Source organism: Cetorhinus maximus, chromosome 7, assembly GCF_964194155.1.
Source record: "Cetorhinus maximus chromosome 7, sCetMax3.hap1.1, whole genome shotgun sequence".
Lineage (NCBI taxonomy): Eukaryota > Metazoa > Chordata > Chondrichthyes > Lamniformes > Cetorhinidae > Cetorhinus > Cetorhinus maximus.
This window is the reverse complement of record NC_135885.1, coordinates 8,521,097-8,545,243: the sequence shown is the minus strand read 5'-3', so window position 1 is coordinate 8,545,243 and position 24,147 is coordinate 8,521,097. Positions and strand designations below refer to the sequence as shown.

The 24,147-nt window shown below is 46.3% G+C and overlaps 1 protein-coding gene across 3 annotated transcripts in view; it reads left to right on the top strand.

Moving 5' to 3' along the window:
- Positions 1-24,147, top strand: part of gdpd4a (glycerophosphodiester phosphodiesterase domain containing 4a) — a 56,196-nt gene that overhangs the window by 22,441 nt on the left and 9,608 nt on the right. For all 3 annotated transcript variants that reach the window (XM_078545046.1, XM_078545045.1, XM_078545044.1), the window contains 6 exons: positions 7,973-8,118; positions 9,446-9,528; positions 14,146-14,296; positions 14,743-14,964; positions 18,196-18,353; positions 21,802-21,949. In XM_078545046.1, the coding sequence (XP_078401172.1) occupies positions 7,973-8,118; positions 9,446-9,528; positions 14,146-14,296; positions 14,743-14,964; positions 18,196-18,353; positions 21,802-21,949 (908 nt within the window). The remainder of the gene's footprint in view (positions 1-7,972; positions 8,119-9,445; positions 9,529-14,145; positions 14,297-14,742; positions 14,965-18,195; positions 18,354-21,801; positions 21,950-24,147) is intronic.

Here is a 24,147-nt window from a genome sequence, read left to right as displayed (position 1 = left end):
GACAACACTTGTTGATCTTGCCAGCAACGCCCACATCGCATGAAAGAATGAAACAAAATCTACCCATCGAGCCCCAACTCGGAATCATACACGCCTCAATAAGATCATGTCTCATTCTTCTAAACTCCAATGAGTATAGGCCCAACCTGCTTAACTTTTCCTCTGATCACAACCCCTTCATCCCAGGAATCAGCCTAGTGAATCTTCTCTGAACTGCCTCCAATGCAGGCATATCCTTCCTCAAGTAAGGTGTGGTCTCGCCAATGCCCTGTAAACCGCTCAGATTCCCTGTAAACAATCTGACACAACTGAGTGGCAATGTTAAACAATAGTCAAGAGTCAGCCACGTTGCTGAGGGACCAGAGTTAGAGTTGGATTTTTCACAATATTCTACTGCAGATCCCCCAGCTGCCTTGTTATAGTGACGGGGATGGGGTGATGGGGTTAGTGGGAGGTAGTGTGCGAACTTTATACTTGATGCCATTAAAAAACAACTCATTCCTCACTAGCCAGACTCTGTTCGCTCAGCAACCTCTTCGTCGAGACAAGGGCAGAATTATGCAAGGCTTCGGAGTCCTACCATCCTGCCCGGCCCATTCCCCCCCCCACCCCCCCACCCCATCCCCATCCCTCACTAAATGTTGGAGGGAGCTCGCCGAGGGGGACACCAATTGGCCATTAATGGGCTGGAGGCAGAACTTCCACCCCTCAGGGACAGGAGGTCCCGCCTCAGAGAGCTGCCAGCCAATCAGTGGCATCTCTCCGGCAATTTTCGGGCATGTGATGCTGGATCATTTAGGTATGTTTGGGCGCCAAGCTGGCAGACCCTGGTGAGGGGGGGTGTGGGGGTGGGGGCGTGGGGGGTGTTGGGAGTGGGGTTTGAGAGGCAATGAGAGGAGGGAGACCTGGGAGGGAGGTGAAGCCTTTGGTGGGGGCGGGACCTCCAATGCCAGGCTGGCTGCTTGGCTTGGGCCTCATAGCCAGTGGTGCACGGCAGGATGAGGCCCTTAAATGGACATTAATTACCCAATTAGGGGCCTTAATTGGCCCACTGGCAGGTGGGCCGCTCAACACCACCCCTGCCGCTGGTGTAATTGTGGTCGCTCGTTTTAAATGAGCACTCCCCTACCTTCAAACCTGCATTGAATCCAGCCCATAGAGTCAATAAGGTACAAGAGGAGGCCATTTGGCCCATTGAGTCTATGGTCTAAAGGAGAAAATTCCAATTTCTCTAATGTTTTCTAGTATTTGAAGTGCTTCATCCCTAGTACCATCCTAGTTAATCACCTCAGCACCCTCTCCATGGCCATTTTCTGATGCCAGTCCACTAAGTGCTGGGTTTATTCAATTCAAATCAAATTTCCGGAGTTTATATTTTGTGAAAGAGGGATTTGAACCGATGATCTCTGGGATGCTAGTTCAGTTTTGAGATTAATTATCAGATCAGCTGATATTGTTTAAGTTTTATTCATTTCTTTGGGGCTGATACTCTTTCCGTTGAGATTATTTTAAATTACTGAGAAACACGCTTATGTCCTAACTAGGCCCTTTTATGGATCAGTGCCAAGGGTCCGATTAGGACAGATGAATTGAATCAAAAGGCTATGGTTATGCAATGCCAAAGCCAGGTTTTAAAGGCCTATTTATTTATTAAAATGGCCGTTTTATCTTCTCCATATTGTAATTTTTAAACATTATCTCCTGAGGTAAGAGAGAGCATTGTAACCCACTGACTCTTCAAATAGTGACCGTTTCATTCTCAGTAACTGTCTGTTCTGTACAGTCAACTGGGGCCCTTCTGTTGAGTGCAGGGTCACTGCTCTCTCAGCAGTCTGTTCTCATTGGGGCCTAGGGCCTGTCTTGACCTAACTCTGAATTGAAGCATTGTGCCAAAAACATGACTAGATCATTTTTTTTTTAGAAATGTTGATTGAGGGATAAATATTGTTCAGAACACCAGGAGACCACCCTGCTCTGAAATTGAAATAGAATCATGGGATCTTTCATGCCCACCCTCAATTTAATGTTTCATCCGATGGATGGCACTTCCCTCTCTAAGAGCATGGTGGATGTACCTACACCACATGGACTCAAGTAGGCAGAGACGACAACATTTAGGAACTTTCACCCAAAAAAAGGGCACCTTTTTGGGACTCTCTATCATTGTCTGCAAATGTTTAAAATTTATTCTTCCATGGGATGTGGGTGTCACTGGCAAGGCCAGCATTTGTTGCCCATCCCTAATTGCCCTTGAACTGAGTGGCTTGCTAGGCCATTTCATAGAAGAGCCAGTGTGTCTGAAGTCACGTGTAGGCCAGACCGGGTAAGGGCAGCAGATTTCCTTCCCTAAAGGGCTTTAGTGAACCAGATGGGTTTATTAAGACAATTGTGTATGGGTGCCTTTACTGAGAGCAGCTTTTCAATTCCAGATTATTAATTGAATTGTAAATTCCACCAGCTGCTGTGGTGGGATTTGAACCCAGAACGTTAACCTGGGTCTCTCGGATTATCCCCCGGTGCATCTCCAGTGATCCACTGCCAGCACCTTGAGGTGATGACATATTGGTATTGTCGCTAGACCAGTAACCCAGAGACCCAGGGTAATCCCACAGCGGCAGGTGGTGGAATTTGAATTCAGTAAAAATCTGGAATTAAAAGTCTGATGATGACCATGACCATGAAGCCATTGTTAATTGGTGTAAAAACCCATCTGGTTCACTAGTGCCCTTTAGGGAAGGAAATCTGCCGTCCTTACCTACATGTGACTCCAGACCCACATCCCACAGCAATGTGGTTGACTCTTAATTGCCCTCTGAAATGGCCCAGCAAGCCACTCAGTGTAACAAACCACTGCAAAGACACAAAAAAGGAATAAAACCAGACGGACCACCCGGCATCAAGCTTGCCACCAGAAACGACAATGGCAATCGCAGCCCTGTCGACCCTGCAAAGCCCCCCTTACTAACATCTGGGGGCTTGTGCCAAAATTGGGAGAGCTGTCTCACAGACGAGTCAACCAACAGCCTGACATAGTCATCCTCACATAATCATACCTTACAGATAATGTCCCAGACTCCACCATCACCATCCCTGGGTATGTCCCAGCAGAGGTGGTGGCACAGTGGTATACAGTCAGGAGGGAGTTGCCCTGGGAGTCCTCAACATCGACTCAGGACCTCATGAAGTTTCATGGCATCAGGTCAAACATGGGTAAGGAAGCCTCCTGCTGATTACCACATACCACCCTCCCTCAGCTGATGAATCAGTGCTCCTCCATGTTGAACACCACTTGGAGGAAGCACTGAGAGTGGCAAGGGTGCAGAATGTACTCTGGGTGGGGGACTTCAATGTCCATCACCAAGGGTGGCTCGGTAGCACCACTACTGACCAAGTTGGCCGAGTCCTAAATGACTTAGCTGCTAGACTGGGTCTGCAGCAGCAGGTGGTGTGGGAACCAACAAGAGGGAAAAACATACTTGACCTCATCCTCACCAACCTGCCTGCCGCAGATGCATCTGTCCTTGACGGTATCAGTAGGAGTGACCACCGCACAGTCATTGTGGAGACGAAGTCCAGCCTTCACATTGAGGATACCCTCCATCATGTTGTGTGGCATTACCACCGTGCTAAATGGGATAGATTTCAAATAGATCTAGCAACTCAAGACTGGGCAACCATAAGGTGCTGTGGGCCATCAGCAGCAGCAGAATTTGACAAGGAAGTATTCAATGAACAGCATGACACTAAGAAGTTCTGAGGAACAAAGGGACCTTGGCGTGTGTGTCCATAGATCTCTGAAGACGGAGGGGCATGTTAGTGGGGTGGTGAAAAATGCATATGGGACACTTGCCTTTATCAATCGAGGCATAGATTACAAAAGTAGGGAGGTCATGTTGGAGTTGTATAGAACCTTGATGAGGCCACAGCTGGAGTACTGTGTGCAGTTCTGGTTGCCACATTATAGGAAGGATGTGATTGCACTGGAGGGGGTGCAGAGGAGATTCACCAGGATGTTGCCTGGGATGAAACATTTAAGTTATGAAGAGAGGTTGGATAGACTTGGGTTGTTTTCATTGGAGCAGAGAAGACTGAGGGGCGACCTGATCGAGGTGTACAAGATTATGAGGGGCATGGACAGGGTGGATAGGGGGCAGCTGTTCCCCTTAGTTGAAGGGTCAGTCTAAATGGGGCATAAGTTCAAGGTGAGGGGTAGGAGGTTTAGGGGGGATGTGAGGAAAAACTTTTTTACCCAGAGGGTGGTGACGGTCTGGAATGCATTGCCTGGGAGGGTGGTGGAGGCGGGTTGCCTCACATCCTTTAAAAAGTAACTGGTTGAGCACTTGGCACGTCATAACATTCAAGGCTATGGGCCAAGTGCTGGTAAATGGGATTAGGTAGGTAGGTCAGGTGTTTCTCACGTGGCGGTGCAGACTCGGTGGGCTGAAGGGCCACTTCTGTACTGTGTGATTCTGTGATTATAAGACCATAAGACATAGGAGCAGAAATTAGGCCATTCAACTCATTGAGTCTGCTCCGCCATTCAATCATGGCTGATAAGTTTCTCAACCCCATTCTCCCGCCTTCTCCCCGTAACCTTTGATCCCCTTACCAATCAAGAACCTATCTATCTCGGTCTTAAATACACTCAATGACCTGGCCTCCACAGCCTTCTGTGGCAATGAATTCCATAGATTCACCACTTTCTGGCTAAAGAAGTTTCTCCTCATCTCTGTTCTAAAAGGTCTTCCCTTTACTCTGAGGCTGTCTATTTTTACTTAGTTCTGTTGAAGGGTCATTCGGACTCGAAACGTTAACTGTGCTCCTCTCCGCCGATGCTGCCAGACCTGCTGAGTTTTTCCAGGTATTTTTGTTTTTGTTTTGGATTTCCAGCATCCGCAGTTTTTTTGCTTCTATAAAGAAACATCTTGCATTTACGTAGCGCCTTTTAAAACATCCCAAGGCCCTTCACTGGAACATTATCAAACAAAATTTGACACCAAGTCACCTAAGGAGACACTAAGACGGGTGAATGAAAGCTTGTTCCAGCAGGCTGGTTTTAAGGTGCATCTGAAAAGAGAAGAGAGGCAGCGATGTTTAGGGAGAGAGTTCCAATGCTTAGGGCCCAGGCAGCTGAAAGGCACAGCTACAAGTAGTGGGGGTGAATGGAAATTGGGGAACGCTCAATGGCCCGAATTGGAGGAGCACGGAGATCTTGGAGGGATGTAGGGCTGGGGAGGTTGCAGAGATAGGGAGAGAGAGCAAGGGCATGGAGGGATTTGAACACAAGGATGAGAATTTTAAAACCAAGGCTGTGCCAGATTCGGAGCCAATATCGGTCAGTGAACACGGGATGATGGGTGAATGGGACTTGGTGCGAGTAAATAACCTAACCCCATCAGTCAACACATTGTCTACTGAAGTGTTAAATAGGGGGAGATGTTTTTTTTAATTCATTCATGGGATGTGGCTGTCACTGGCTGGGCCAGCATTTATTGCCCATCCCTAATTGCCCTTGAGAAGGTAGTTGTGCGCTGCCTCCTTGAACTGCTGCAGTCCATGTGGTGTAGGTACACCCACAGTGCTGTTAGTGAGGGTAATTATGGATGGGCAATAAATGCTGGCCTAGCCAGCGACACCCACATCCTGTAAATGAATAAGAAAAAAGTTCCAGGATTTTGACAGTGAAGGAATGGCGATATATTTCCAAGTCAGGATGGTGAGTGGCTTGGAGGGGAACTTCCAGGTGGTGGTGTTCCCATCTATCTGCTGCCCTTGTCCTTCTAGATGGCAGCGGTCAAGGGTTTGGAAGGTGCGATTGAAGTTATAGTGGTAATTACTGGACCAGTAATCTAGAGGGCCCAGCTAATGCTCTGGGGTCATTAATTCAAATCCCACCACTGAAGCTGGTGAAATTTAAATTCAGTTAACGAAAAAAATCTGGAATTGAAAGCTAGTCTCAGTAATGGTGACTGTGATTTTTATTGTCATGAAATCCCATCTGGTTCATGAATGTACTTTCCTGACCTGGTCTGGCCTACATGTGGCTCCAGACCTGCAGCAACACGGTTAACTCTTAACTGTCCTCTGAAATGGCCTACCTTAAGCCACTCAATTCAGGGCAATTAGGAATGGGCAACAAATGCCAGCCTTGCTAGCGGCGCTCACATCCCGTCAAAAGAATAAAGGAAAACTTCAGCGTAGCGTTGCGGGGGGGATGTGTTATCGTAATGCGTGCTGCCCTTCAGTTGAGACATGGACCAAAGGCCCCGCCTGGTCGGTCTGATAGAGTGGATGTGCGTGTTCCCATAACGCAATCTGAAGAAGTGTCATTCTGGCCGGCATTCATTCTTTATTGTCACTCGGCCAACTTCAAAGCAAGTCACTGACTGTGAAGTGCTCTGAGACATTTCTTTGAGATGTGATGACGCACTTGATTAAATGTGAGCCTATTCTTCTTGATGGTCCTCTCTATATAAAGGTGCTGCTGATTTCATAAGTGTGGGTTTTATGTGGGCGTCTGCAAGACAGCTGAAGTAGTGCAAGGATGATTGTGCCATCGTTAAATAAGTTTTGTAGACAGGAAGTACATGGCCTGTTCAAGAGGTTTTGACAAGTCCTGACTTCCCCGCAAAAGCTATCTGGAATTTTCTATTGGATCATAAACTAAATGGCGTAGGAATCCTTAAATGTGCAGGACAAGTTGACAAGGTTATTAAAAAGACATATGGAATCCACAGCTTTGTAATAAGAAGCGTAGAACATTAAACCAATAAAGTGCTGGTAAATCACTGGTCAGGGCTTCAGTGGGAATATTGTGGCCAATTCTGGGCACCTCACTTTAGGAAAGGATATCAAAGGGCAGAAATTTTCGCTCGACCAGGTGGGCGTGTGCCCGACCTGCTCGAGCAAGAAATGACATTGGCCGAGCGCCTCGACATCAGCGCGCGGTTGCGTGGTAATTCGGCTGGCGGGTGCGCTGCTGCCGACTCCGGCAATTAAAGGGCCTGTTAAGTAATCAATTGACATAAATTTTTTTAACGCATGTGTAAAGGCCGAGCGGCCTTTGCGTTTTTTTTGGAAACCTCCTCCACGGGCGGGATGAGGTTTCCAAAATCAAATAAAGATAAAATAAAAATTTGAATTATTCATTAATAACATACCCCTGCTCATGTGACAAGAGTCACATGATGGGACATGTCTTATTACATTTTTAGTTCCTTTATTATTTTTTTAAAGTACCTCTTCATCTCCCTGAGGCAGCTCCCTGCCCTCAGGGAGATTACGCAGCGCTCACCTGCGCACATGCACGAAGTTCGTGCTCACCTGGCTCACACTCCCCCGCAGCACCGCCCCACCCACCCACCCCGAGAAGGCAGTGCAGAGCGCCGACGCTCATATTTCACTCTCGGTGGGCCTTAATTGCCCACCAGCCAATTAAATCGTGGTGTGGTGCCAATTGTGGGGGCAGTTGGCTTCCCGACTGCCCCACACTGAACCCGTCCGTCAAGGGCAAAATTCTGCCCCCCAAGGTCTTTTAGGAGGAGATTTACCAGAATGGCACTGGGGATATGGGAGTTCAGTTCATGTGGAAAGACTGGAGAAGCTGGGATTGTTCTCCTTAGAGCAGAGAAGGTTAAGGGGAGATTCTACAGAGGTTTTCCAGATCATAAAAGGCTTTGCTAGAATAAATAAGGAGACATTGCTTCCCAATGGGAGGTGGGGTCGGTAACCAGAGGACACGGGTTTAAGGTAACTGGGAAAAGAATCAGATGGGGAGATGGGGAAAAATTGTTTTAGGCGGTGATTGCTGAGATCTGGAATGCATTGCCGAAAGGGATGGTGGAAGCAGATTAATAACTTTCAAAAGGGAATTGGATGGGCTGAATGGCCTCCTTCTGTGCTGCCTCATCCTGTGAGAGCTCAAACTGCAGTCAGCGTGGTTGCCAACTCAATTTTTATTTTTGTATTTCAGTTCCCAGAGCCTTCATTGTGAGTGTGTATTTTGCCGTTCTCCTTTTTCTCTACTTGGTGCCTCTCGGCATGTATTCTCCCTGCATCAAAGAGAAGGGGACCCTGGGACCGAAGCCAGCTGTTATTGGACACAGAGGGGCACCAATGGTACGTCATCTTCTAATGGGTCACGCCCTACTCCTTTGAGCCTGTCCGAGCTTTCCTGTAAGGTGTCAGCGTGTCTCAGCGGGTGGCATTGCTGCCCCTGAGTCCAGAGGATTGCGAGCTCAAATTCCACTTGAGCTCATTATCCCGGCTGACACTCCCAGGGCGGCGTGGAGGGGCCATGGCACTGGTGAAGCGCTGTCTTTCGGGTAAGAGGTTAAACTGAGGCCCTTTTGGGTGGACATAAGAGATCCCACCACCACGATCTGAAGATGAGCAGCAGAGTTCTCCCCGATGTTCTGGCCAAGTTTTGCGCCCCCAACCAATGTCGCTAAAAGAGATTACTGTTTGCGGGAGCTTGCTGTGCTCAAATTGGCCGCCACGCTTTTTGTGACAATGTCTGCGCTTCAAAAGTACTTCATTGACTAATGTGCTTTGGGACGACCCAACATCATGATAGGCGGTACAGAAATTCCAGTCCTCTTTTTCTACCTGCAGCAAAGTTTAAAATTTGCCAATATGCAAAGCTCTTGCCATTGCTTGTGGGCTGTGCATGAATGCAATAACTTGGAGCTTGCAGGAGCAGGACAGGAATGCCTAAACATTGAGTCTTTAAAAGGCAAAGTGTGATTATATTAACAGAACCCTCAGATATAAGTTTGTCAAGGTCTCCAGGCCCACAAGCTCCAGAGAGAGGCTTCCTTTGCCTGGGTGCTTGGTCCCCTAAGATCCTCCAATGTCAGGTGCTTCAGGTGCAGTGTTAACTAGGCAGTGCCTCCCCTTTCACACACCCTCCCCTTCTGGTGAATAAAGTGCGAGGGTTAGAAATTGTTATGACCGGGATGGGAGGATTGTGCGAATTATCAAGACCCGCTACTTTGCAAGGTCGTACCATTGATTTAAATGTTTAAGTTTCTCGCTGAAATGGCCAATTGTGTACCTATACCTCTAGCACCCAGAGGGAAAGAGACTCTGACCAGGCTTCTTTCAAAGGTGGTGGGTGCCATAATAGCTTGGGAACAATTTCGAACACGTACTCTTGATTGAAGAGGGGGATGTGAGGGGAGAGATGTGGGAGGGGCTCTGTGCATGATACTCCCCAGCTAACACGAAAGGGAAGCATCCTGATACCTGGGTTTGACCCGGTTGGTGGTCCTTTGGTTTGGAAACTCATTTATCCCAGTCTGGGCAATGGACCAAAATTTCATGCTCTCTCATTTCAGATAAAGGAGACCTTGGCGATGGGCAGCTTTGTGGACTGGGTAGTGTATGTCTGAGTATGGGGATAATGTACAACTGATACTAGTTTGTCCCTTTTATTATTAAACAGCTAGCACCAGAAAACACATTGATGTCATTTGAGAAAACTATAGAACATGGAGCAGATGGTTTGGAGACTGATGTCACCATTAGGTAAGGTGTTGCTTGGCAGTTCCTGTGTACGCAAGAAAGCCTACATTTTAACACTTCCCTGGAGACCTCAAACTATGAAATACTGCAGTACGACATCGGGTACAGTGGGAGGGAAGCCATCTACAGCTTAGCATTTAAAAATTTATTTACCACGGGCGGCATATTTGCGCTGGTCGGGCGGGCACGTGCCCGACCCAAACAAGCGTAAAATGGAGCGCGGTGACGTCGGGCTGGCATCCTGACGCCATCGGTTGGCAGGAGCCCGCGGGAGTTAGCAGCGCGCCCACCGACAATGAACAGGCCTATTAAGGCCATTGAAGTTCTAATGAAGTCAAATTTTTCGCTGCCCGTCTTAACTTCACGGGGTTGGCGGGCGGGCGAAAAGGCCAAGCGGCCTTTGGACTTTTGGCGAAACCTCATCCACGGGCGGGATGAGGTCGAGTTCAGTGATTTAAAAAAAAAGTTTTCAAACTAATTTCTAACATGTCCCTGCTCATGGGACAGAGTCACATGAGGGGACGTGTTCTTAACATTTTAAATTTCTTTGTTTTTTTATTTCCAAAATTCTTCAGCTCCCTGAGGCAGCTCTGTACCTCAGGGAGCTTTTACTGCACCCACACCCCCGCCCGCATGTGTGAACATAAGCGCTCGCTCTCCCGCCACCCCCCCACCCCACGAGTGCTGCAGCGCGTGTTTCACGCTGGCTGTTAATTGGCCATTAATTGGCTGTTAATTGGCCAGCCAGCGTGAAATCCATGTCAGGGCCCGATGGTAGGCAGTGGTCAGCCTCACAACCGATCCCGGGCCTGCCCGCCGCGGGCAAAATTCTGCCCCATGTTTCCGATTGTGGAGGAGATTTTTTTTTAAGAATTCACTTTTGGGATGGAAGCGTCACTGCCAAGGCCAGCATTTATTGCCAACCCCTAATTGCCCTTGAGAAGGGCACTTCCTCGAACCGCTGCAGTGCATGTGGTGTAGGTGCTGTTTTTTCAAATTTGTTCGTGGGATGTGGGCATCACTGGCTAGGCCACCATTTATTGCCCATCCCTAACTGCCCTTGTTCAGAGGGCATTTTTAAAAGTCAACCACATTGCTGTGGGTCTGGAGTCATATGTAGGCCAGATGTGGTGAGCACAGCAGGTTTCGTTCCCTAAAGGGCACTAGTGAACCAGATGGTTTTTTTTTATGACAATCAGCAATGGTTTTCACAGTCATCATTAGACTTTTAATTCCAGATTGAATTCAAATTTCACCATCTGCTGTGAGTGGGATTTGAACCCACGTCCCCAGAGCCTTACCCTTGATCTCTGGATTACCAATCCAGTGACAGGACCACAAGGACGCCACTTCCCCTGTTAGGGAAGCTAGTCCAGGATGTTGACCCAGTGACAGTGAGGGAACGACGATAGAATTCCAAGTCAGGATGGTGCGAGTCCAAAACTAGGAGTTATAAATATAAGATAGTCACTTGGCAATCTGATAAAGGATTCAGGAGAAACATCTTTACCCAGAGAGCGGGGAGAATGTAGAACTCGCTACCATAATGAGTGGTTGAGGTGATTAGGATTTAAGGGAAAGCCAGATAAACACGAGAGGGAGAAAAGAGCAGAAGGATATTCTGATAGGGTGAGATGAAGTAAGGTGGGAGAAGGCTCATGTGGAGCATTAATATCCCAAATGGACCTGTTGGGCTGAATGGACTGTTTCTGTGCTGTACATTCTGCTGTAGGAATTCTCTGGAATATCCACTAACTGGGTGAGGGAATTCCTGGTGGTCATGAAGTGGAGTAACAATCCCGATTACAGTGACATGAGAAGTGGGAGTTTTGGCAGGACTTACACTGGTTCCCTGAAAATTGCTTTGGGGGGGGGGGGGTGGGGCGGGGGGGTTGAGGGATGGATGGTTAACTCCCTACTCCTGCCGAGATGAAAAACTAGACATCATGAGCCCATATGTTGTCGGGTATATTTGAAGGGGTTACGATTTTCCTGGTGTGGCTGCTAGGGCCAGGACTCCTTTTGAAACTTTCAAGGGCCGCTGCAGCCAGTGCCATTTTTTTTTCTACATACGGAGGCCAGATTACATGACCACGCTAAGACATTTTCCAATCTCCTCTAACTTAGTTAAATGACCCCGTGTGGGTTGTATATTTTATTTTGTATAATTTGCTTATTTGTAGGTTTTATATCTCAGATCAATGCAGAGCTAGCACACCAGCTTATATGTGTGTAGGGACTTTATTTACAGTGCTTTAAAATGTCTGCTCCATGCTTCTAGCTCTGGCTTCCAGCTCTTTCTACAGCTTTGTTTACTTTTCCCTGGGTCCACACCCAGGCTTAACCAATCAAGCACACAGTGAGCATCAATTACAAACAAACTCACATAGTCAAACACAGAACAATTGAACACTGCAGTGACTCTGGAAAATCTCTTCTGCTCAGTATGTTACCAGACAAAACATTGGCACATAGGAACAGGAGGAGGCCATTCAACCCCTTGAACATGTTCTGCTCTCCAATTAGATCATGGCAGATTTGTATCTTTATTCCATCTACCCAGCATGTTTCCATATCCTATAATATGCTTACCCAACAAAATTACATCAATGTCAATTTTCTTTTATTTGTTCATGGGATGGGATGGCTAGACCAGACCATTTATTGCCCATCCTTAATTGCCCTTGAGAACTGAGTAGCCTTCTAGGCCATTTCAGAGGGCATTTAAGAGTCAACCACATTGTTGTGGTTTTGGAGTCACATGTAGGCCAGACCAGTTGAGGACAGCAGATTTCCTTCCTTGAAGGACATTAGTGAACCAGATGGTTTTTTATGACAATTGACAATGATCTCATCATCATACTTTTAATTCCAGATTTTTTATTGAATTCAAATTTCACCATCTGGGTCACATGGATTACTGATCTAGTGACAATATCACTACATCACGGCCTCCCCCAAATTGACCCCAAGGCTTGCAACAGCTTTTTGGAGGAGAGTGAGTTCCAGATTTCCACTTTGTGTGATGTGGTTCCTGACATCACCCCTGAATAGCCTGGCTCTAATTTTTAAAGAGCTGGATTTTATAGGGGTGCCATGTTCCCTGCCTCCCTGAATAAAAATTTGGGAGCATGCCCACGAAAAGTTGGCTGACCCACAGCCTCAGCAGGGCAATAATTGGCTCAGGGAAAGATTTCGCCACATCTGGGAGGAAGTCCCGCCTCAGAGAGCTGCCAGCCAATCTAATTGGCCAGCAGCTCTGTAGTCCCTGCAGCGCCAGGAGGTCCGAGTGGTGGCCACTGCTGGAACTACAGCCCATTCCCAAAGACGAGGAGGTTATGGAAGCCAAACTGAAGGGAAGTCTGGAGTTATCACTGGGGCCTGGCTGGCAGACTCCAGCGAGGAGAGGTGAAGGAGGTAGGCGATGGGTTTGAGAGGTTGGGGGAGGGAAGGCTAAAGATGGGACTATGACCTTGTTGAGGGGGGAGGAGGGGAGATGATGCCTCCAAAGGGCACAGGGGTCTCCCCAAAGAAGGATTCCACCCCCCCTTCTTACCTGACACCAGCTCGCCCAGTAAAAGCTGCTGAGCTACCACTTGGTCTGGGCCTATTCATAAAATAATGGTAGGGGCAGGATGAGGCACTTAAATGGCCATTACTTGGTCACTTAAGGGCCTCAATAGGCCCTAGGCAGTAAGCAGGCCACATGAATTTGCCTTGACCTGGGTGAGTTTAGTGCTGATACAGGCTGCCTGAAACAGAAAATGTTCAGCAGCAGAGAGGAGGAAGACATGCAAATTCTGGAAAAAGGAAATGTAATTTTTCTTTTGCAGAAAACATGTATTGTAGCCAAATTTGCTGATGTTAGAAAGATAGGTAGGAAAGAAAGTTGTGAGAATACAAAGAGTCTGCAAAGGGACATAGATAGCTTAAGGGAGTGGGCAAAAAATTGGCTGATGGAGTAAATTGTGGGAAAATCTGAGGTTGTCCACTTTGGCTGGATGAATATAAATTGAATATTATTTAAGTGGAGAGACACTGCACGATCATGTGCTACAAGGGTCCTTGTACATGCATCACAAAAACTCAGCAAATAATTAGGAAGGCAAATGGAATGTCGGGCCTATACTCATTGGAGTTTAGAAGCATGAGAGGTGATCTTATTGAAATGCATAAAATTTTGAGGGTGCTTGACAGGCTGGATGGTGAAAAGATGTTTCCCCTCATGGGGGAAATCCAAAACTGGGGAGGGGGGGGGTGGGCACAGTTTAAAAATAGGGCGTTTCCCATTTATGTCGGAGATAAGAAGGAATTTCTTCTTCCCTCAGAGGAGGCTTTGGAATTCCCTTGCACAGAGAGCAGTGGAGGCTGAGTCATTGAATATATTCAAGGCTGAGTTAGATTTTTGATTCACAGGGGAGTCAAGGGTTATGGGGAACAGGCAGGAAAATGGAGTCAACACAACACCTCAGATCAGCCATTACCTCATTGAATGGCGGAGCAGGCTCGATAGGCCGAATGGCCTGCTTCTGCTCCTGATTGTTATGCTCTTATATCTTATGATAATTCCATGTCAGTTCTAGTTCTAACACAATTCCTTTTTTTTTTACTATTTACCAGTTGGGACGGAGTTCCATTCCTCATGCATGATCAAACGTTGAGAAGGACCACCAATATTGAAGAGGTGTTTCCAAGCAACAAGACCCTGAATGCTGCCTCCTTCATCTGGGATGAACTCGCAGAACTGAATGCAGGGAAATGGTTCCTCCAGGTGGGCACATTGCAAGGGTGAGAGGTGAAAGTGCACATAGATGACTAAAAGATTCTCTTTGGCAACCAAGGGGGTGAGTTTCCCTCTTGTACAGCAGAATACTAACAGAATACTATTGCTATGAACATAACAAAGATGCTGAGGTTCAGTATGTGTAGCTCCAGTGCACGCTAGGGCAATACACATACCATTGAGTAAGTGACTGTTGTTTATTTGATTATGGGAATGCAGAGTTAGTCAAGAATTGACACAATCTGATGGTCAATTAACCTATGATGTAAGGTTAGTGTGGTTGAATGGAAACTGGTCAATATATGGTCAGGGGGGTTTAAGGGTAAGAGCGAAACAGTCTTGGTAGAAATCCTGCTTAGTTTGCATTTGATCACATTTGCCCTGTTAAACCCAATCCTTCGTGTCTAACCTGGTCTCCCTGTCTCTCCAAACAGGACAACCCCTTTAGAACCAAACACCTGTTGTCGCGTGAGGACAAACAGAAGGCCAGCAGGCAGACGGTTTGTAAGCTGAGTGAGCTCCTGAGGCTGGCCGCTGCCCATGGAAAAGTTGTCATCTTTGACCTGTTCAGGCCACCCCAGAAGCACCCTCACCGAAACACCTTCATTCACAACACTCTCAGTGCCATCCAGGAATCTGGGATCAACGAGAGCCTGGTAATGACCGATCACTCACCGGCTTTCCACAACTCGTAGCTAAGGCATTCCCTTGTGACTTCTCCTTCGTCACTGATGGAGGTTTGACAGAAATAGTTGAAGCCCCAAGTAAATGCACTATTATTATCCATTATTATATATATTTTTATATATATATATTTTTAACACGGCTCATTCACCCAGTCAAACTATGGTGAAATCTTTGTTATCCGGCATGCTCAGGGAATGGGTGGTGCCGATAAGTCAAAATTGCCAGTTAACTGAGCGTTGCAATGCTCCGGACACAAGACAAGGTGCTGCCCTGTCTTTGAGGACATTCAAGGGCCCCAGCACAGCAGGACTTCACGGTAAAAATCAAACTGTCAGCTGTAGATTGGCTTTTAAGAAAAATGGTGCCGTTGCTCCAAATGTCTTTGTTCAGGCACAATAACCAAAACTGACCCCAAAATTGAATAATTTCAATGTAAAGCTGAAGAACAACTTCTGTAGGTTTACAATCTACTGTTATTAATTACAGATTTTTGGTTTAAAGAATGCATTATCTGAACACTGAAAGTGACTGGCTTTTAAAAAACAAATCCAGCCGTCAGAAATTCTGGTTATTATAGAATTCCGGTTGGCCGAGTGCTGGGTAACACAAAGTTTACCGTGTCTTCTCTTCTCTTTCTGTGCCTCTTTCTCCCTCTCCCACTCTTTCATTTCTTCCTCCTTCTGCTTGTCTTGACTGGTACCTCAGCCCAGTACAGAATGAATGCTCCGCTCTTGAAGGTGATGTCTATCATAAGACCATAAGACCATAAGACATAGGAGCAGAAATTAGGCCATTCGGCCCATCGAGTCTGCTCCGCCATTCAATCATGGCTGATAAGTTTCTCAACCCCATTCTCCCGCCTTCTCCCCGTAACCTTTGATCACCTTACCAATCAAGAACCTGTCTATCTCGGTCTTAATTACACAGCATCAGTTGAGATGCTGCCTGATTGTTTGAATGGACATGAAAGATTCCACAGGACCATTTAAGGAAGGGCACAGGAGAGTTCTGCTGGTGCCCTGGGCAACATTCATCCCTTAACGAACACAATAAGAACATAAGAAATAGGAGCCAGAATAGGCCATATGGTCCCTCAAAACTTTTCTACCATTCAATAAGATAATGGCCAATCTCCTATCGCATTTCTAACTTCCCACATTATCCCCGTATCCCTTAATTCCCTTCATATCCAAAACTCTGTCTTGAGTAAACTCAACAATGAGCATCCACAGCTTTCTGAGGTAGAGAATTCGATAAATTCACAAACCTTTGATAAAGATATTTTTCTTATCTCAAGCCTAAATGGCTGACTCTGTGCTCGTGAGGCTGTGGCCTCCAGTTCTATACTCCCCAGCCAGGGGCACTATCCTTTCAGCATCTATCCTGTCAAGTCACTTAAGAATTTTATATGTTTCAATAAGATCACCTCTCATTCCTCCAAGCTCCAGGGAATATAGTCCTAGTCTACTCGATCTCTCCTATAAGCCCTGATGAGCGGACCATCCCCTCATGCCAAGAATCAGTCTAATAGACCAATGTTAGATATGTAGGCCGTAGGTCCCAGAGACTGATGGATAGTATCAAACAGCATGTCCCTTCAGCCATTCGCAACAGGTAAACTACTGATCATACCCAACCAGCCCGCGCTTGCAAAATTCAAAACATAGCGTCCAACATTAGATGTGATTCCACGATTGGATGACATTTGCCAAACATTCCTGAGTGTGCTAAGAATTACACTGACAACCAATTTAAGATTATCAGTCGGGCCTGCAGTCTGGCTCATTTATGCATGCTAGAAGCTACATACATTAATGCGCAGAGCCCTGTCTTTTGCAGACAGAAAGAACATGTACGCACATTGTGCCTTTTTCAACTAAACAGAACAAGTGACAGCCATTTCCTGGTTCATTCCCCAGGGCAATGCCTTAACCAATCAGAGTGGCTTGAATTTAAGCAAGCTTGGCAGTTAACTGCCAGTTATCAATTAACCGGTGCATCCCTAATGGCAACGCTTCCACCAATCAGAGTCCACTTGCCAATCAATCAGCACTCTCTTCTCATGTAATATAAATTGTTGCTCCCTTTACATCTGGTATTCTTGTGAATTGTCCTGATGAGTGCAAGACAAAAAGCTTCAGCAATACTCTTTCTTGCAATTTCTTCAGCAATACTCAAAACCAATGATGCATTCTCACATCAGAACTAGTCAATTATCTCATTTGCTGTTTGTGGAACTTTACTATATTTTCCCACAAAACAACATTGAAGAAAGATCAGAGATAATTCGTTGACTGTGAAGTGCTTGATGATGATCTGAGGATGTGAAAGGTACTCCTATATAAATGCCTTTGAGGGTGGGGTTGAGATATATTTCCTTGGACAAAGAGAAATGGGTTATTAGTTTGGGGAGATGGTGCTGTAGTGGTAATGTCACTGGACTAGTATTACAGAGGCTCAGCCTATTGCTCTGGGGACATGTGTTCAAATCCCACTATGGCAGCTGGGCTGGAGTTTAAATTCAATGAATAAATTTGCAAAATGAAGTTTGTCCCTGTAATGGTGACCATGAAGCTATCATTCATTCTTATAAAGACCCACCTGGTTCACCACAGAAACACCATGGTGCAGAAAAAGGCCATTCAGCCCATTGTGCCTGCGCCAGCCAAAACAGAAACTAGCTGCTTATTTTAATCTCACTTTCCAGGACCTGGTCCATAGCCTTGCAGGTTACAGCACTTCAGATGTGGATCCAGGTACCTTTTAAATAAGTTGAGTGTTTCAGCCTCAACCACCAACTTAGGCAGTGAATTCCTCTGGGTGAGAAAGTTTTTCCTCATGTCCCCTCTAATCCTTCTACCAATCACCTTAAATCTATGCCCTTTAGGGAAGGAAACCTGCCATCCCTACTTGGCCTGGACTACATGTGACCCCAGACTCACAGCAATGTGGTTGATTCTTAACTGCCCCTCGAAAATGGCTCAGCAAGCCACTCAGTTCAAGGGCAATTAGGGATGGGCACAAATGCTAGCCTTGCCAGTGACAGCCACATCTCATGAAAGAATAAAGGAGGAAAAAAAGTCTCCATGTACCTATACTACAGGCGATCTAGCAGTGTTTGATGTTGACCTGCAACAGGAGAAAATGCCACAGTTTGATGAGATTAAATTTCACGGAATATTCCTCATATCCCATTGTAGATTCTTTGGCTGCCCAACGCTATGAGATCAGCTGTCCAGCAGATGATGCCAGGACTTGTGCACATTCACGGAGGGAAGAAGCCTATTGAAGAATTACAGTTGGACAAAATTGACAAACTCAATGTGCGCTACAGTGAGATTTCCAGCGGAGAGATCAGGTCAGCAACAACATGTATTTATATCATGTTTTTAACGTAATAAAATGTCCCGAGATGCTTCATAGCAGCATAATCAGACAAAAATTGACATAGAGGTCAAGAAAGAAAAAGCTTTGCATTTATGTAGCACCCTTTACAACCTCAGTGCGCCCCAAAGTGCTTTACAGCCAATGAAGTACTTTTGAAGTGTTGTCGCTGTTGTGATGATGGAAATTAACAAGGCAGCCAATTTGCACACAGCAAGCTCCCACAAACTGCAATGTGACAATGGCCAGATAATCTGTGTTGGCGATGTTGGTTGAGGGATAAATGTGAACCAGGTTACTGGGATCAAATCTCTGGAGCGGGAACGGAACCCACAACCTTGTGACTCAGAGACGAACACGCTAAGCAAACAGGTGACCAAAAGTTTGAAAAAAGAGGTAGGTTTTAAGAAGTCTGTCAAAGAAAGTGAAATGATGTTGAGGTTTAGGGAAGGGATAGGTAGCTGGGAAGGGATTCCAGGGCTTAGGGCCTAAGGAGCTGACAATGGACAATGGTGGGCCAAGGGAAGTCAGGATGGAGAAGAGGCCAGAAGTGGAGGAATGCAGCTCATCACGGATAGAAAAAAACCACAAGATGACTTTTGCTTTCCTTGCATATTCTACACTCCAACCCTACAACAGACAAAGCTTGGCTAGGTTGGGAGTGCTCTCATCTATCAGCCAGGAAATTGTGGATTCAAATTGCACCTGAGACATACACAGGGGAGATGATGGTGTAGTGGTTATGTCACTAAGCTAGTGATTCAAGCTAATGGCCTGGGGGAACATGGGTTCAAATCCCATCCATGACAGCTGGTGGAATTTGAATTTAATTAATATGGAAAAGAAAGCTAGTAACAGTGACCATGAAACCATCATAGATTGTCATAAAAACCCATCTGGTTCACTATTGTCCTTTAGGGAAGGAAATCTGCTGTCCTTACCTGGCCTGGCCTACATGTGACTCCAGACCCACAGCAATGTGGTTAACCCTTAACTGCCCTCTGAAATGGCCTAGCAAGCCACTCAATTCAGGGATGGGCAGCCAATTCTGGCCTTGCCAGTGACACCCACATCCCATGAAAGAATAAAGTTAAAAAAAAAAATGATCTAGGCTGACACCCTGGGGCTGGAACTGAACCTGGGGAATGGCTAGATTTCAGTGGTTTTGCTCAGTATTTGATGCAACTAAACTATTAACAACACCTTCTTTAAACCATTTAATTGGAGAGGATGACACAGATGGTAATTATACAGCACTAGTAATCCAGAGATCCGGGCTAATGCTCTAGGGACATTGGTTCAAATCCCATTGGTGGGATTTAAATTTAATTTAAAAAAAAAATCTGGAATTGAAAGCTGGTCTCAGTAATGGTGACCATGAAACCATTGCCATAAAAACCCATCTGGTTCACTAATGTCCTTTAGGAAAGGAAACCTGCCATCCTTATCTGGTCTGGCCTACATGTGACTCCAGACCCACAGCAAAGTGGTTGATTCTTGACTGATCTCAAGGGGTGGGCAACAGATGTTGGCCTTGCAAATGATGCTGAACGAATAAGAAAAGAACACTTAGTCACTTAATGATTAGCTGTGACTCAGTGGGTAGCAATCTCCCTTCTGTAGTCCAAAGGTTGTGGGTTCAAAACCTTGTTCAGAGAGTTCACTGTGAGGTCCAGCCTGACACCTTACCAACGAAGGGAGTGCTACACAGCTGAGATGCTAAAGCTGCCTGATCTCAGGTGGATGATTTTTTTCTTTTTCATTCATGGGATGTGAACTTTTATTGTCCACCACTAATTGCCCTCGAGAAGGCGGTGGTGAGTTGCCTTCTTGAAAAAGATGCCGTGGTGCTACTCCGAAGCCAGGCTGTGGAGTCAGGATCGGTGTCCTGGCCAGGATTTATCCCCCAATCTACAACACAAAAAAAAATCTGCTCATTATCACATTCTGGGAGCTTGCTCTGCGCAACTTGGCTGCCGTGATTCCTACTTCCAAAAAAATGGACTCGATTGGCCATACAGCGCTTTGGGATACCATGAGGTAGTGAAAGGCGCTATATCAATGAAAACCTTTCCTTTCCTTTCAATAATAGCCACCACCGTGGCTTACTATTTAGCCACTCGCAGTAGAACATGCGAGGGCACTGGGGTGGGACTGGAGGTGGTGGTGGGGAGCTCAGGGTCAGGCTTGACTGTGATACCCTCTGTGGCTGAATAGCCCAGTACCATTTCCTTTCTAGGACATGGGCACGGTGAATGGTCACTTGGGCAAAGGTGCCAGAGGGTCGCTCATTCTGTGGAATCATAACACGGCAACGAGTCGGGGCTTTCAGGAACAAAAGGGTGTCAAAGTGGGGGGAGGGTGGGGGAGTGGTGAGGGTGGTAATGAAATAGACCTAATTAAAGAAAAGAAACTGCCTAAGATGTTTGGGAATTTAAAATTTAAAGCACAGCAAAGACAACAAGAACTGCCCTGGTCTTATTTATAAAGCTGGGCTTTACAAATTGGGGAGGATTGAGGTTGTTATAATGAAAGTAGTTTGAGGGACGTGTATTATTTATCCTGTGTCCTACTCTCGGTTTAGTAAAGGCTCAAGACTGTACAATGATGCTCGTTATTACAACTTGCTCCCATAACAGCAAAGCCTGCTTAACATGAAAGGGGAGGCCTGATCTTATCCCTGGCTCAGAGACCATGGGACTCTCAGAATAACAGTGCAGCACTGTCTGTTGTGGGTTCAAGTCCCACTCCAGGCACTTGAGTCAGAAAATCCAGGCTGACACTGTAGTGTTGTACTGAGGGAGTGGAAGGTGTGGTCTTTTAGATGAGGTGTTAAACCAACTGAGGCCCTCTCAGGTGGACGTATTTCGAAGAAGAGCAGGGTGCTCTGGCCGCTACTTATCCCTCCACCAACACGCGGAAGCTTGTGTGGAGCACAGACACCAGCACGGAGGCCGAATGGGCCGTGAGCACTTTGTAAATCAGATGACCCGGCCATTAATCGCATTGCTGTCTGTGGGATCTTTCTGTGTGAAAGTTTGCTGTCCCCTGTCTTTCGGTTCTGCACTGAAGCCGCAAATTAAGCAGTAGCAGTTAAAGGGCAGTTTTACGTTAACCCTTAATTGGGGACTAGCAGCAGGAGAGACGTGAAGACTCAAATCACCTCTCCCTGCGCTGTCGCTTTCATGGGCCTGGGCTGAGGCTGCCTGTGGTGATTTTCACGTGGAATCCTCACAGGCAGTCGGACAAAGGAGACTCTCGAGCCCTCATTCCCGGCTGCATTTGAACCCAGATCCCGCCCCCGGGGACCTTATCGCAACCAAACAGCCCCTCCTTAACGCATGAACCTGTGCCCATTCGTGATTGATTTTTTGACAAAAAAAGGAAATGATTGTTGACCCTTTGATCTCTCATGACCGCAGAATGTACGCAGCTTCAAACATCAGCACCAACCTGTACGTCGTGAGCGAGCTGTGGCTCTTCTCCTTGGTGTGGTGCGCAGGCGCCCACTCCGTCATTACCAACGCTCCCCAACAGCTGAAGGAACTCCACCGGCCCTGGTTTCTAATGGTAGGCTGACCCGCCGTCCGGACTGCTCCAGGCTTTTCCCCCCTCGGAAAAGCCTCCTCCTCCGCTGGTCTTTTACGGAGAGCGCGGCACAGAACACCGGTTGTTGCGACCCCCTCCACCACCTCTTCCTGTGAAGCGCCAGCAAGGAAATCCCTGACCTTTCAGGAAATGCACGGCTGCAGGCTGGCACTACGGGGGTTGCCCACCTGGGAAAGAGTGTTCTACACTGGCAACGTGCCAACTGGGAACGTTTATTGTTGAGTAAAGGTTGCTGGAGGGTTATAGAACCAAGGTAGGTAACTGGAAATTAGAGTGAGACCAGCCATGAATGAACTGAAGGGCAGAATGGACTCAAGGGGCTGAATGGCGGCTTCCAGATCCCATGTTCTGAAAAGCCAACAGAAACTTCTCAACAGTTTTTGGAAAGTTGGCAACTCCAACACTGTCCCAAATATAATAAAGGTGTCACATGTAAACATATAATTACATCAAAAGTGCAGTGGGACACAGGCAGGTAACTGAAGCTGTAGGTATATCCCAGCCTGCCTTCACTCATATTGAAGGAAACAAATCATGTCATGCAGTTCAATTGTTGAAAATACAAAGTTATTTTCTGAGGGAGTTGGAGTATAGCCACCCACCCTCAAATAACTCACCCCTAAATATTTTGATTTTTGACACTTTATTTGGTGCATTTTCCGATGTTTTGCAGGCGCAACGAATATGGTCTTTGTAAATCTTTTTCATATGAAAGAAAGGGTTAACTTACTCAGATTTATTCAAAACTACTTTGGCTTGGACTTTTGTCTCTTGCACTCAGTAGTAGCAGGTGATCCAGCATTTCAAAAAAAAGATTATATTTCTTTGGAAAATTGTCCAGTAGCAAACAGTGTTAGCTGTGGCTCGTTGGGTAACAGACTGACCCCTGAATTAGCAGAATGTGGGTTCAAGTCCAACTCCAACTGAGACTTCAGCATGAAAATCCCAGCTGACACTCCAATGCAGTACTTAGGGAGGGCTGCACTGTTGGAGGTGCCATAAAAGATCTGTTGGTGCAATTTAAAGAGGAGCAAGGGAGTCCAAACCAGTGTAGTAGCCTATATTTATCCCTTCACTAAGATGGCCAAAATAGATTATCTGCTCATTTCTCATACTGCTGTTTTAGGAGTTTGCTGTGTGCACATTGGCTGCCGCATTTCCTACGCCACAACAGTGACCACACTTCAACATTGGTTGTAAAACACTTTGGGATTTCATGAAAGGCACTGAACAGATGCAAGACTTTCTTACATTTATTTTTCTTGGTGCGGGTATTAATGCAATCAGAACTACCCTAGTAACAACCTTGATCATCTTAAACACCTCAAATTAAATCACTCCATAATCTTCTATATTTAAGTGAACACGCGCCTAGTCCATGCAACCAGTCCTATAATTTCACCCTTTTCGCCCTGGCATCGTTCTGGTGAATCTGTGCTGCACCTCCACCAAGGTCAAATATCCTGCCTGAGGTGCGGTTCCTGAAACCAAACATAATTCAGTTCAATGATTTGGATGAAGGAACCGAAAGTATGGTAGCTAAATTTGCCGATGACACCAAGATAGGTAGAAAGTAAGTGTGAAGAGGACATCAGGAAAAACTTGGCAGATGGGGTAAAAAGTGGGAAAATGTGAACTTGTCCACTTTGGCAGAAAGAATAGAAAAGCAGCGTGTTATTTAAACGGAGGCAACTCAGTGGTACAGAGGGATCTGGGTGTCTTGGTATATGAATCACAAGAAGTTAGCATGCAGGCGTTTTTTTCATGTTTGTTCATGGGATGTGGGCGTTGCTGGCTAGGACAGCATTTAATGCCTTTCCCTAATTGCCCTTGTTCAGAGGGTATTTAAGGGTCAACCACATTGCTGTGGGTCTGGATTCATATGTAGGGCCAGACCAGGTAAGGATGGCAGATTTCTTTCCCTAAAGGACATCAGTGAACCAGATGGGTTTTTACAACAATCAGAAATGGTTTCATGATCTTTGCTGAATTCAAATTTCACATTCTGCTATGGTGGGATTCAGACCCCGGCCCCCATTACCCTAAGTCTCTTGTCCAGCAACAATACCACTAAGCCACCATCTCACCTTAAGTGACAAGTACCCCAAGTGATTAGGAAGGCAAATGGAATGTTAGCATTTACGGCAAGGGGAACGGAA